General features: G+C 41.6%; 1 protein-coding gene across 5 annotated transcripts in view; it reads left to right on the forward strand.

Annotated features, from left to right (window-relative positions):
* Window positions 1-1,919: 1,919 nt before the first annotated feature.
* The window catches only part of SBF2 (SET binding factor 2), a 463,187-nt gene continuing 450,923 nt past the window's right edge, over window positions 1,920-14,183 (forward strand). For all 5 annotated transcript variants that reach the window (XM_046684984.1, XM_046684986.1, XM_046684988.1 and 2 more), the window contains exon 1: window positions 1,920-2,114. In XM_046684984.1, the coding sequence (XP_046540940.1) occupies window positions 2,060-2,114 (55 nt within the window). In that variant the 5' untranslated portion in view covers window positions 1,920-2,059. The remainder of the gene's footprint in view (window positions 2,115-14,183) is intronic.

Raw genomic sequence — 14,183 nt, forward strand, 5'->3', positions numbered from 1 at the left:
TAGTTCCAGACAGCAAAATCAGGGGAAGTTACAGGACAACTCTGACATAATAAGGAAGAACTTTCTAATAATAGGGGTGTTAAACAGTGGGATGGGCTGCCTCTCAAGGAAGTAAGATTACTCTTTACTGAAAGTGATCAGGTTGGATGATGAGCTCTCAGGGGAGTTAGAGAAGATTCTTACCTGAGGTGTGACTGAAGCTTTCTCACCTTAACAATTTTCAAGATCAATCTGTCGTCTTACCTCCACCCCTACAACTAGGCTGATTCAGTTTGACCACAAGCAATTTGCAAATGAGCCCCTAAAGTATTCCTTTCTGCGAGTTTGTTCTTTTAGTGCAGCCCTACCCTCTCAATCTGTAGATGAAGAAAGTGTGGCACAGAAAAGAGGAAATGTTCAATTAAACTTTCAGGAGCTGAGACACCAACTCTCTGGACTTCCAGTTCAGAGTTCAAGCCATTGCAGCTTCCTGATGGTAGCTGGGGGAAATTGTACATTCACTCGTTAAAAATATTTGTTAAACACACACCAGATGCTTTGCTAAGAGATCTTATATGTATATGATAAAGATTAAATCCTGAATTAAGAATGAGTTAAAGAGCCAGCCCTGACGAACTAGCAGCTAAAGTTCGGTGTGCTCTGCTTCTGCCACCCAGTTAGGTTCCCAGGGTGGAACCACACCACTAGTCTGTCAGTAGCCATGCTGCGGTGGAGGCTCAGCTAGAAGAACCAGGAGAATTTTCAACTATACACAACTATGTACTGGGGCTTTGGTGGGGAAAAGGAAGAAAAAAGGAGGAAGATTGGTAACGGATGTTAGTTTAGGGCAAATCTTACCTTGCAAAAAAAAACAGTCAAAAAAAAGAATGAGTAGTGATAAGCAACCGTGAAGATGATCACATTTGCAAACCAAGGAGATTCCCAAAACTTCAGTCTACCACTTGTCAGGTAACATATCCTGCTACTAAAATTTCATGAGATACTAACATGACAAAGAAAGCTCATTTGGGCGTCTCACCAGCCAAATTCGAAATGACCAATAAGAGATGCAGCAAAAAAGAAAGCATCTAAATAATTCCTACATTGGACGATGAAAGACCCACTAATTTTTTTGACTGCGTGTTTGAGCAGGTAAGTTGGAAGTCATCACTTGCTCCTGCTACAAGAGCCCTGGGACGGCTGCAAGGGTTGAAAGCCCAGGTAGGAGGGGTTCCCCTGGGAGCGCCAAGCCTACTCCCTCGGACTCCTTGGACCCGGCCAGTTCAGGAGGATACAGAGGATGCGGCGTTCTTCGATGGAATCCAGCCTCCCTCCCACCCCCGCGGGCAGCTCCAGCTCCGGGGGAAGCCCAGGTCAACCGCCCCCCAGCCCACCCAACACTGAAGCACGAGGCGCCTCTGAGGATTGCGCAAAAGCCTCTCCCTCCCCCGCCTGCTCGATGGCATGTTCCTAAAATTCCCATCTGCACAACATAAACAGGAAACGTGTAGCAAAAGCCCTGGCGGTGCAAATTCCATACTTCCAGTCGAGGGCGGGAGAATCTCCTCTTTGGGGAGAGAGGGGGGAGGGGAAGCTGCAAACTTTCCAGGGGACCCCTCAACCATCCCTGTCGATTCTTCCCAGATCCAGAAAGGAGTAGACAAGGCGGAAGGAAAGACACCCTGCTTTAGGAAAAAAGGGGAGGGGGAAGGGGAGGGGGGCCACGAAGGGGCAGCCAGGCCTACAAGGGAGCCACCTCGAGCGGCTGCGGTGGCGGCGCGAGGCGGGAATTCGCCGGGCTGCCCACTGCCCACACGCGGCGGTCCAGCGCCCGCGGAGGGTGGGGGTGGGCTCACCGCCACGGCTCCGGCCACCGAGCCGACGCGGGTGGGGGCGGGGGAGGAGCGGGCGCCAGGCGCGGCGCAGGCGCAGAGCGCGCCTCGGTTGTCAAACATGGCTGAAGTGCCGCCGCTGCCGCTGCGGCTGCTGCAGGGAAAATGCTGAGCCCTCCCGGGCCCGGTGGGCGGCGGCGGCGAGGGCGGCGACGGGCACCCGCTTCTCGGGCGCGGCGGCGGCGGCCATGGCCCGGCTGGCCGACTACTTCATCGTGGTAGGCTACGACCACGAGAAGCCAGGTAAGGGTGTGGGGCGGGCGCCGCCCCCGGGCCTCCCCGCCCCCGCCCCCCGGCCGCCGTCCAGTGGGCTCTGCGGGGCCGGGCGTCGCGGCCGGGAGGCGGGGAGGGCCGGGCCGGGTTCGGCTGCGGCGGAGCGGGCGGCCGGCCGGCGTCGGGCGGGCGTCGGGCCTTGTGGGCCGGGCTGCGCGTCGCGGGGGGCGTGAGGGGCCCGCTTGAGGGGCAGGGGCGGGGGCGGGGGGGAGGCCGCGTCCGTCGGGGCCCGGGCTGCCCAGCTGGGGCGAGTCTGGGCGCCGGCCCCCTTGCTCTGGAGGGCGCCGGGTACCGGGGGCAGCGCCCTGATGCCGGCGGGATTGGGCCAGGACCGCAGGGCTGGGAGGGTGGGAGCCTACTGTGCTAAGTTCCTCGGGGATGAACTTCTGCCCTGCATTCTGAGTGAGTAATGAGTGACGCAGGGGGCTGTCCTCTCCAAAAGGAAGTGCGGAGCGTCCAGGGCTGCCTCTCCCCTGCGCTGTTGGGGGCCCGTCTGGTCGCCGCCCCGGTGAACGCGTGGTGCCGGGGAAGGGAAGGGGATCCTTGCGCTTTGAAACATTTCTAGGAAATGTTCCCTGTTCTTTCAGGACAGATGTGACGGCCAGTTCAGAATGAGTCTGAACACTTATTTAAGTAAGGACGGTCAGCAGAAGGTGATCTTGTTTCACTTCAGTGTGTTTTAATTGTTTTCCTCCGTTACAAGATTTTCTTCGTAAGGAACAATTTGGCAAGTCCATCGCATTTTAATTTAATTTATGGACTTCCGCAACTTAGGAGAATTCAGGATTCCTGCACGTTTACTTTTGTATGTGTATTCCTTTGTATTACTGTGTAGCTAAGCATAATGTAATAAATTGAGCTGGGGAAGCACATCTATTTCAGGGTAATTCTGGTCACACGTTTGCAAGGAATTTTAAATATCAGCTAGACAGTCCCTTCATTTTTCAGAGGAGATGCTGAGATTGTGTTTTGCTGTTGATTACAGCCGTTGGTATCGTCAGAATACCATTGTTCTACCCACTCTAGGTCGACTGCCCCTTTCGCTGTTCCTCTCCTAATAACTTCCTTTAGTGAGAACCTTTTATATTCTTTACTCTTTCATTACTCATGACCTGAGGCTCCAAAATTTTACTTTTTATTTCCTAGTAATTTTGCATAGTCTGGTGTCTCTTTCTTACCAAGATTAACAATATGGAGAATGACCGTTTTTAACATTATTTCATTTTTAGCGATACTGTTTTTTCCCTCACTTTTAAAAAATTTGAAACAATCACAAACTTGCAGAAAACTTGCCAGTACGGTGCAAAGAACTTTTTCCCCCTGATCCATTTGAGAGGAAGCTGCTGACCTCATGTCCTATCACACCAGAATGCTTTAGTGTGTGTTTTCTATAAACAATGATATTCTCCTACATAATCACAGAACAATCGTCAAAATCAGGAAATTAGCACTGATAACTCCATGTAAGTCTCATACTGTTCAAGTTTTGTTTATTGTGCCATTGATCTCTTTACTGACAAAAGGATCCAGTTCAGAATTATGTGTTGCATTTATTTGTCATGTCTCTTTAATCTGGAACAATTCCTTCATCTTATCTTGACCTTCATAAGCTTGACACTTCTGAAGATTTTGTAGACTGCCCCTCAATTTTGAATTATCTGTTCTCTTATGATTGGATGCATACAGGTTATGTACTTGGGCAGGAATATCATCACAGAAGTGATGCTCGTTGCATCCTGTCAGGTGGTGTGCAATTTCAGTTTGTCTCATTATTGGTGATTTTCACTTTGGTTACTTGAGATAAGCAATGTCTGCAGATTTCCTCACTATAAAGTTAATATGTATAATTATTAAACAATTTTTGTGAGTACTTTTCACTATGTATGTAAATATTTTGTTCCTCATCAAACTTTTAATGTATCCCAGTATTCATATCTATAAAGATTCATGGTTTTCTGAGTTTTTTTAGCGGATTATATTCTGTTACTGTTTATTTTGGTGTTCAAATTCTTCCTCCTTTGGCCAATGAGAGCCCTTTCAAGCTGGCTTCTGTGTTCTTGTGATGTGCCCCCATCATTCTTTGAGCATGTCTTTACTTTTTGGCACAAGAAGATGTTCTCGGCTTATCTTGTACTGCCCCTGCCTTAGTCCTAGCATCGGCTGTTTCTCTAGGGAGCCCCGCATCCTTTTAGTGGAGAATAACGTTTAGAAGCTAAGATCTCAGTGCTAGTGTGTTTATTGCTATTGGGTTACTAACTGCTCCTGGTGCTGTTAATGGACAGAGCAGGGAAATAAATGTATTTACACACAGATGCATACATTTATGTCTATATTTATTTATCTGTATATATTGAAAACCATGAGTTCATTCCACTACCTCTGTTTCAGTCCCATGCTCCAGGATCCATTCTAGTTTTTCCTTTTTTCATATTTGTAATGGTCTTCTCTGACAGAAACCTGGCTCCCATTATCCTTAATGTATTTTTTATTCATTTAGTCTCCGTGTTTAACCAATCTTTCATCTTTGCTACCCCCACTTCCTCTCTTGGATGCCTTCCTCTTTCTGCTGGGCTGAGATTCTTCATTGTCTGTCTCCCACCTTTCTGCCTCTGTCAGGATCTAACAGCCCATGCCAGGATGTCCCAATGTAAGGACAGCCTCCTTAATGTGCTCTGGCTCTGACTCCGCATGTCACCTTCCCCACTGTTGGTGGGTATACTGGATATACTTCTCACCCCACTTAGGCTCTGACACCCTACACTGGCTGCTTCCGTGTGAAGACGACCTCCTCGCTCTCTTCGGACCCAGTGCCCCATGCCTGGTTGCCACTCCGCATTGACACCCTCCGTATGGTGCTTGGTCTCTGACTGAACACATTCGCCAGTTCCTCCCCATGTGGACTCCCTCCTTGATTCACTTGGGCTCTGACAATCTCCACCCCACCCCACAGCAGGGAAAAGGAAGATTATTTTTTTTAAGTAACAAAATCCGGAAACTTTTATAAACTGTAGAATCTCAATAGTGAAATGTATCTTTTTTTTTTTTAACTTGTGATGTTTCTTTAGTCATGTTTATTAACGTATCATTTAGATGCAATAAATTCACCTTCTTAACTGAACAGTTCAATGAGTTTTGTCAGGTGTATACATAAGTGTAGCCACTGCCACAGTCAAGATACAGATATAGAACATTTCCATCCCTCCAGAAGATTCTCTTGTGCGCCTTTGCAGTCAGTTCCCTCCCTAGCCTCTGGCAGTCACTGATCTGTTTTCTGTCTGGAAGTTTTTGTCTTTTCTAGAATGTCGTATAAATGGAATTGTATAGTTTTTTATGTCTGGCTTTTTTTCACTTAGAAAAATACATTTGCTATTTATCCATCTTGTATGTATTGTCAGTTGTTCCTTTTTATTGCAGGCTATAATACAATTTGTTTATCCATCCGCCAGTTGGTGGACGTTTGAGTTTCCAGTTTTTGGCTTTATGAACAAAGTTATTCTGAACATTTGCATACAGATCTTTGAGTGTTCGTATGGTTTCATTTCTTTTAGATAAATGCTTAGGAGAAGAATTGCTGGGTCATATGATAAGTGTCTTTTTAACTTTATATGAAACTGCCAAACTGTTTTGCAAACTAACTGTATCATTTTGCATATTTACCAGCAAGATATGAGAGTTCTCATCAATCTTTTTATTTATTTTTATTATCTAAAATTAAAAAAATTTTAGCCATGCTGGTGGATATATAGTGGTATCTCATTGTGGTTTCAGTTTGCATTTTCCTGGTGACTAATGATGTTGATCACCTTTTCATGTGCATATTGCGTTTGAATATTTTTTATAAAGTGATTAAGTTTTTGTTCTTTTTTATTGGATTGTTTGACTTCTTCTTATTGAGGTGTTTTGTTTTTTTTTAATTCTAGATACAAATCTTTATCGGGTGTTTTGCAAATATTTTCTTCCAGTCTGTGACCTGCCTTTTCGTTTTCTTAACAGTGTCTTTTTAAGAGCAGATGTTTTAATTTGGGTCACTTTTTAGACATTGGAATACTTTTATATCTTAAGTTGTATCCTTTGAGTAGTCTTTTTAATGTAAAACCCTTTGTAAAAACTTACTGGAAGAAAATCCACTAAATCTGTGTACTTGTTTGAATTATAAGTGATGAATAAACCTAATTGATTCTGAAAACTATTATAAAGCTTTTTTCAGGATTTAGTATGATTTTCTTACCTAAATCTCTATAAAAGCTAATCATATTATGATAATATGATACTGAAATCTTCTGTATTTAATACCAGAGTGTTCTAGAATTATTCATCCAACACACTCTTTATTTTTGTTCCTAAAATGTCTTTTCAATTAATAATATTTTTAATTTTTTTCATATTTCTCTTTTTAACATGTTTTTATTGAGTAACATTGGTTTATAACATAGATTTCAGGTGTACATCAATATATGTTAACTTCTGTATAGCCTGCATCGTGTTCACCACCGAAAGTCTAGTTGTCACCCGTTACTGTACAAATGTGCCCCTCTACCCCATTTTGCCCTCCCCCCACTATCCGTCCCCTCTGGTAACCACTAATCTGTTGTCTGTGTGTGTTTGTTGTTGTTTTTATCTTCCATATGTAAGTGAAATCATACGATATTTGGCTTTTTCTATCCGACTTATTTTGCTTAGTATAACATCCTCCAGGTCCATCACTGTTGTCTCACATGTCAAGATTTCATCTTTTTTTTTTATGTCTGAGTAGTATTCCATTGTATATCATATTTCTATTTAAAATTGAATTGAAAGAAAATAAAACGTCATTTGAAAAACTACTTTTACAGACTGGAAAAAATAGTTAATACATGCTACTTGAATTGTATACAAAGAACAGTACTTGGCATATAGCGGGTGATTAATAAAGATGCATTGAATGAATACATAATTGCTGAAAATATGGAAAATACAAAAAACTATAAGGAAGGAGTATGAGAGGGGAGTGTGGCTATAGAAGAGTAACAGCTTTTTGTGGTGATAGAACTGTTTCTTATGTTGACCAGGTGGTAGATACACGAACCTAAATATATGATAAAATTGCATAGAACTAAATACACACACACACACACACAAACAAATGAGTACAATATAACTGGGGGAATCTGAATAAGAACGTAGATTGGATTAATGTCAATATCCTGGTGTTAATATTATACTATAATTTTGCAAGATGTTACCATTGAGGGAAGCTGAGTAAAGAGAAATGGGATTTTTGTATTATTTCTTACAACTATCTCAAAATAAAAAGTTTAAAAACTATAAGGAAGATTAAAAAGATACTCATAATATCCTTGTTTTTTCTGTAACGATGACATAAGGAAAAGTTATTCTATAAAATTCCAGAAAAATATAATCTTCATTGGCTGAATTATTACATCTTATGGGTATATCAGTTTAACTTCATCATTCGCTTTATTATTGGATATTTAAGTATTTAAGTTATTTTCAGTTTTGTGCTCCTGTAACACTAGTGTCATGCTGGGGAGAACATAGCTTGAAAACCGCTGATTTTTATAAGTTTGATTTTGGAAATTTGAAATTAAGAGTGTATTTTCCAGACTTTGCATATGTACTGTGGCACAATAATTAGGAAATATCATTTGCTTTTTGTTTTTTGTTTTTTTTTAAAGATTTTATTTTTTTCCTTTTTCTCCCCAAAGCCCCCCCGGTACATAGTTGTATATTCTTCGTTGTGGGTCCTTCTAGTTGTGGCATGTGGGACGCTGCTTCAGCGTGGTTTGATGAGCAGTGCCATGTCCACGCCCAGGATTCGAACGAACGAAACACTGGGCCACCTGCAGCAGAGCGCGAGAACTTAACCACTCGACCACGGGGTCAGCCCCAGGAAATATCATTTGTTTTAATAGGTGAAGTTATTTGACCAACTTTTAATTTTTCTTATTTCTACTTTTATGAGATTTAGCCAAGAAAAATTTATTTATTTATTTTTAAGATTTTATTTTTCCTTTTTCTCCCAAAGCCCCCTGGTACATAGTTGTGCATTTTTAGTTGTAGGTCCTTCTAGTTGTGGCATGTAGGATGCCATCTCAGCATGGCCTGATGAGCAGTGCCATGTTGGTGCTTAGGATTCAAACCAGTGAAACCCTGGGCCGCTGAAGCGGAGCGCGGGAACCTAACCACTCGGCCACGGGGCTGGCCCCTAGCCAAGAAAAATTTAAAATGACCACATGCGTTAATTCCTTTGTGTGCCTTTAATTTTTTTCTTTTTGTTTACTTTTGTTTTCCAGTAATACATTTAGAATTTAATCCATTTGTCTAGATGGTATTTAACCTGGAGTAAAGTATCATAATCATTGAGGTTCTTGTATTCTTTCATATTAACCTGCTTAAGTATATTAGAGAAAACATTTGAAATATTTCTTAGGTATTTCATCAGTTTTATTTAAGTTGTGTACATGAGATAAGCTAAAAAGGTAAATTTATGCACAATACCTGAAATATCATAGTTTGAAACATTTAAAAAATTGATAATTGAACCATTATTGAACCATTGTAATTTGTAGTCAACCTGGGTTCCCTCCCCCTCCCACATTCTGTATTGAAGTACTTAGGATTTCTTGGTTGCTTTTGTTGCCAGCTGACAAGAAGCATTTGTAATTCATTGATTTGACAAGAATTTATTGCTTTTCCAGGCATTGTGCTAAGTGCTAGAACAAAAATAAATGAGTAAAGAATAAGACTGTCTCTAACTTAGTCACTAATAGGGACAGTCTTGAAATAAGTGATGATAATGAAGAAGACGGATTCACTTTACTGAGGGAAAGGGAAGACTTCTTATGAGAGATTGTTTAAGCCGAATTATGTAGGATGAATAAGCTTTTGCCATGTGGAAAAGAGAGTAGGGGAGGTTGCAGGCAGAGAGAAAAACATGTAAACATGTGAATGTCTTGTTCCAGGAATGACGAGAAGTATAATGTAGATGGGAATTGAGGTGCTTTGATGCTGACGTGGGTTGGAGTCAGATTGTGAAAAGCTCTGTATATCAGGCAATGGAATTTAGCCTTGACTTTGTGGACAGTGGGATCTGTTGAAAAGTGGGGTTCTTGAAAAGCAAGAAACAAGGTAGAAATGTGATTCAAATGGCAATGGACTGGAGGGAGAAAGACCAGTGTGAGAAGACTCAGGAGCTTTTACAGTGGGAGTAGAAAGGAAGGTCTGGATTCTGGAGAAATTTGAAAGCTCAAATTAGCAAAATTTACTAATGCGTAGTTGTGAGGGGTAAAGGAAAAAGAGTGCTTGAGGGTAACAGAGTTTCTAGCCTGGGTAATTGGGTGAGTATGATGCTGTGAATCATGCAAATAGGGAATTCAGGAGAAGAAATGAATTTGGATGAGGGAAAGAAATGCCGAGCTTAGTTTTGGATATGTTGAATTAAAGGTGCCTGCCTCCAATCAAGGTAGAGCTGTCATTTAGGTGTTTAGATATCTGGATCAGGAGGTAAGGAAAGAAGTGAAGATTAAAGGTTTAATATGGCAATTATCAATAGCCAGTTGATTGTCAGATATAAAAAGAAAAAATGAGATTGTTTAGGAAATGTGTATGGGGTGAAAAGAGGAGTGCCTAAGAATTAAGCCCAGAGAAAATTCAATATTTAAGAGGTAGATACGGGGCCAGCCCAGTGGCTAAGTGGTTAAGTTCGCGTGCTCTGCTGCGGCGGTCCAGGGTTTCACTGGTTCCCATCCTGGGCACAGACATGGCACTGCTCATCAAGCCATGCTGAGGTGGCGTCCCACATGCCACAACTAGAAGGACCCATGACTAAAAATACACAACTATGTACTGGTGAGCTTTGGGGAGAAAAAGAAAAGAATAAAATCTTTAAAAAAGAAAAAAAGAGGTAGATAGAGCAGTAGCAGCCAGGAAACTGAATAGGAGTTGTAAGAGATATGGCAAGAGAACCAGGATAGTGTGTTAGGATGCAAAGTGGGTGTAGAGAATTTTGAGGAGGAGGAAATGATGAATAAATGTCAAATGCTCTAAAGATATCATGTGTAATTAAGACTTGGCATGGTGTCCGAGTCCGTTCGGGCTGCTATGACTAATTACCATAGACTGAGTGACTTAAACCACAGACATTGACTTCTCACAGTTCTGGAGGCTAGAAAGTCCAAGCTCAAGGCACGGGCAGATTCAGGGGCTTGTTAGGGCCCACTTCCTGCCCTATAGATAGCCGTCTTCTCACCGTGTGCTCACATGGTGGAAGGGACAAGGGAGCTTTCTAGGGTCTCTTTTATAAGGATACTTATCCCACCAAGTGAGGTAAGTCACCTCCAAATGCTATCACATGGGGAGTTAGATTTCAACATAGGAATTTTGGGAGGACACAAACATTCAGTCTATAGCAAAGAGGCCCATGGACTTGATAATTAGGGTAGTGACTTTAGAACATTACGGTAGTGTTGTGGGGGGCCAGAGCCAGTTTGATAAATGCATGTCCCAAGTCATATGCTATATAAACTTCATGTAGTCCAATTTATTTCATTTCTTTTTAGAAGCTCACTATGACCTGCAACCTATGGCTTGTGGAAAGTAGAAAGAGGAGTCAGAGGTGACTTCAAAATTCCAAACCTGAAGGTCTGGGATACTTGGATACTGTCATTTAAATAAGAAGATCAAAAATGCTTTTCTTTTAAAATTACTTGTGTGTCTTTGTGAGCTGGGCAAGTAATGGGTTTTATTTTATAGCCATTCAAATGGAGACTTCAAAAGAGGGGACAAGTAGGGGCTGGACACAAAGACTGGAGAATCATTAGATTAAATAGAGCTGTGACACTGTGTGAGTGCCCTCAGAAAGTCGGTGTAGAGACACAAGAATCGAGGACCAAGGGCTGAGCTTTGGGGAACACTGTTGCTAAGAGGATGGAAAATCAAAGGAACCATAGAAGAAGGGGTCAGAGAGTTCGGGAGAGACATTTAGTTTTCCTCAATAGCCGTTTTTCTCCTCGATGGTGATAGAACCCATGATTTTTGGCTAGTCATGTGGCCATGCAGAAGAGAGACTGTTTTCAAGTTTCTAACAGATAGAAACATGTGAATAAGTTCTGGTCAGTTGAATGTAAGTGGAAATGGTGAGCACAGTATCCCGAAAGTATTCTTAACGGATGAGGGTATGCCTTTCTAGTTTTTCTCTTTCCCGAGACTGGCATGCTGATATAAAGACTAGAGCTCCACCAGCCATCTTGGACCATGTAGATAAGGGTCTACACCCTACAGATATCAGAGCACAAAGCTAGAAAGAACCTGGGTCCCTAATGACTTATAGTGAGATTGTCATAGCTACCTTTCTGGATTTTTTTTTTTTTACATGAAAGACTATAACCTTGTATGTTTAAACTATTATAGAGTTTTCTGTTGCATGTAGCTAATCTTAATCCAGATATACAGAGGTGAATGATATCGGAATCCAGAGTCATAGAAAGTAAGGGAATGTTTTTCCATGTCAGGTGTGGCAGATAGAGATGAGTGAGATGTGGAATTAATGAAGATCTTTGCATTTCATAAAATTTTAGAGTTGAAAGTTAACTATTCAGATCATCTAATTCAGTCCAATTTATGGATAAGGAACAGGTATGCCTGTCCATTCACACAGACACTACGCCCCCCCCCCCACTTGTGAATGGTTACACAGCTATCGAGTGGCAAATCCTGGACTAGAAGTTTCGTGACACCTATACTCCAGTGCACCATGCTGTCTTTTGAGAATTTATATCAAGCATAGTCTTACCCCAGAATTATTTGAGCTGGAATGTTGTGTTGTAGACCAGACTGCAAAACTTAAAGCAAGAGGAAGAATAGAAAGTGGAGGCAGCAGATGAGGACCATTTGTTTGAGTCGTCTGATTTTGAGAGGTAAGAATATCTGGTTGGAAAACTTTGAATGCTTTCTCTTTAGGATAAAAGTTACTTTATTTCTTTGTATCCCAGAATTGTCAGCTGATTCAGACATGTTTGAATTGAATTGCAGAAACAATGAGGTCCAATGAGAGTTTTAAAAAATTGGGGCTGGCGCCATGGCCGAGTGGTTAAGTTCGCGTGCTCTGCTTCTGTGGCCCAGGGTTTGGCCGGTTTGGATCCTGGGCTCAGATATGGTATTGCTTGTCAGGCCATGCTGAGGTGGCGTCCCACATGCCACAACTAGAAGGACCCACAACTAGAAATATAACTATGTACCGGGCAGATTTGGGGAGAAAAAGCAGAAAAAAAGAAAAAAGAAGATTGGCAACAGTTGTTAGCCCAGGTGCCAATCTTTAAAAAAAAAGAAAAGTATTGGATAGATTTGAGCATACATGAAGGTAGAAGAGTGGAAATCAGTGGAATGAGAGCAATTGATGCTGGAGTGTGGGGATAGGTATGGGAAGAAAGTTCCTCGGGACTTGGGGTCTCAAGTACATGTGTACAAGATGCAGATCTATCAGTGAGTTCTGATTCCTTCCCTCTAAAGAGTGTGGACTTTGGAAAATAAAATTGCCATTTCATTAATCCTAGAGATATTTTATAATGGTGTACATCAAAACATGTCGCTTATCAGCTGTGGGACTTTGTGGGAGGTGACAAGTCACATAGACATGTTATAGAACCAGAAATCTATGGGTAAACTTAGCATTAACAGACAGGGAAGTATTGGGAAAAGAGTGGTGAATGTGCTAAGCAAGAAGTTTCAGGGTGAGATTTTAAATCTTAAATACAGGAATCTAAATAATGAATTCCCAAGAAACCTAACAAACCTCTCAAAACAACTTTTCGAGCAGCAATTTTATTTCCCAGTTATAGGTTAATTTATATATTGAAGGTCATTGTGCCCAACATGTTATCACCTTCGTTAAAAACTATTATAAAAGTGAAGCCATTGACTAAATTATTGTGTTGGTGGACTATTATTTCTTAATTTTAAAACATGGCTATTGTCAAAACTGAGATCATTAAATATCACAAGATTTAATTTCCTGTTATTTAATTGTTGCTGAATTTGAGTGTTATTTGGGTTGTGAATTTTTTTTTCCCCTTTTCTTCTTCCCAAAGCCCCCTAGTACATAGTTGTATATTCTAGTTGTGGGTCCTTCTGGTTGTGCTATGTGGGACGCCACCTCAGTGTGGCCTGATGAGCGGAGCCATGTCTACACTCGGGATCTGAACCAGCGAAACCCTGGGCCGCCAAAGTGGGGCATGTGAATTTAACCACTCGGCCACGGGGCTGGCCCATATGAAATTGTTTATAAAGTAAATGCTGTTCATTTAAAATTCTCATTTCCGTAGTCTACATTGTGAAGGAAAATAGGACTTTTATAATTTTGTAATTATTTTACTTTTCCTTATACTGATCAGTGTCTTCATTGTAGAATTTTTCAGAAAATAGATTTTTTCAGTATATCTGTAAGTGTTCTGTTGTTTACTGAAAAAATGAATGAAAAAATAATTTTGCCTATGTAAATATTTCATACAGTTTCTGCTTAAGTTTAAATTAATTTCAAACAGGCTAGATATTTTTTGTTCTACGTGCAGTTCCAGATTATTGTGGAGTATAGAGTATAGGAAGAAAAGATTAAGAAGAGAAAAGAAAAATGCTTGTGTTTTAAGGGAGTGTTAACACTGTTATAGGGAAGTACCAGAGAAATAATCCTCACGTTTTAAGATGTCTTAACAGTAGTACGATATATTGTGTAATAGCTACAGGTTGGCTCTCCAACACTGTTAGTTTCCTAGGGCTTCGATAGCAAACTCTCACAAACTGTGTGGCTTAAAACAGCAGACACTTATTCTCTCGCAGCTCTGAAGCCTGGAAGTCTGAGGTCAAGGAGCCAGGAGGGCAGTGCTCCCTCTGGAGACTCTAGAGAAGAACCTTCCTTGGTCTTCCAGCTTCTCGTGGTCCTAGGCTTCCTTGATGTGTACTAGCGTCACTCTAATTTCTGCCTTGTCTTCACATGGCCTTTTCTGTGTCTCTGTGTCCTGATCTCCTTCTCCTTTCTCTTATAAAGAC

This window comes from Equus quagga, chromosome 14, assembly GCF_021613505.1.
Source record: "Equus quagga isolate Etosha38 chromosome 14, UCLA_HA_Equagga_1.0, whole genome shotgun sequence".
Classification (NCBI taxonomy): Eukaryota; Metazoa; Chordata; class Mammalia; order Perissodactyla; family Equidae; genus Equus; species Equus quagga.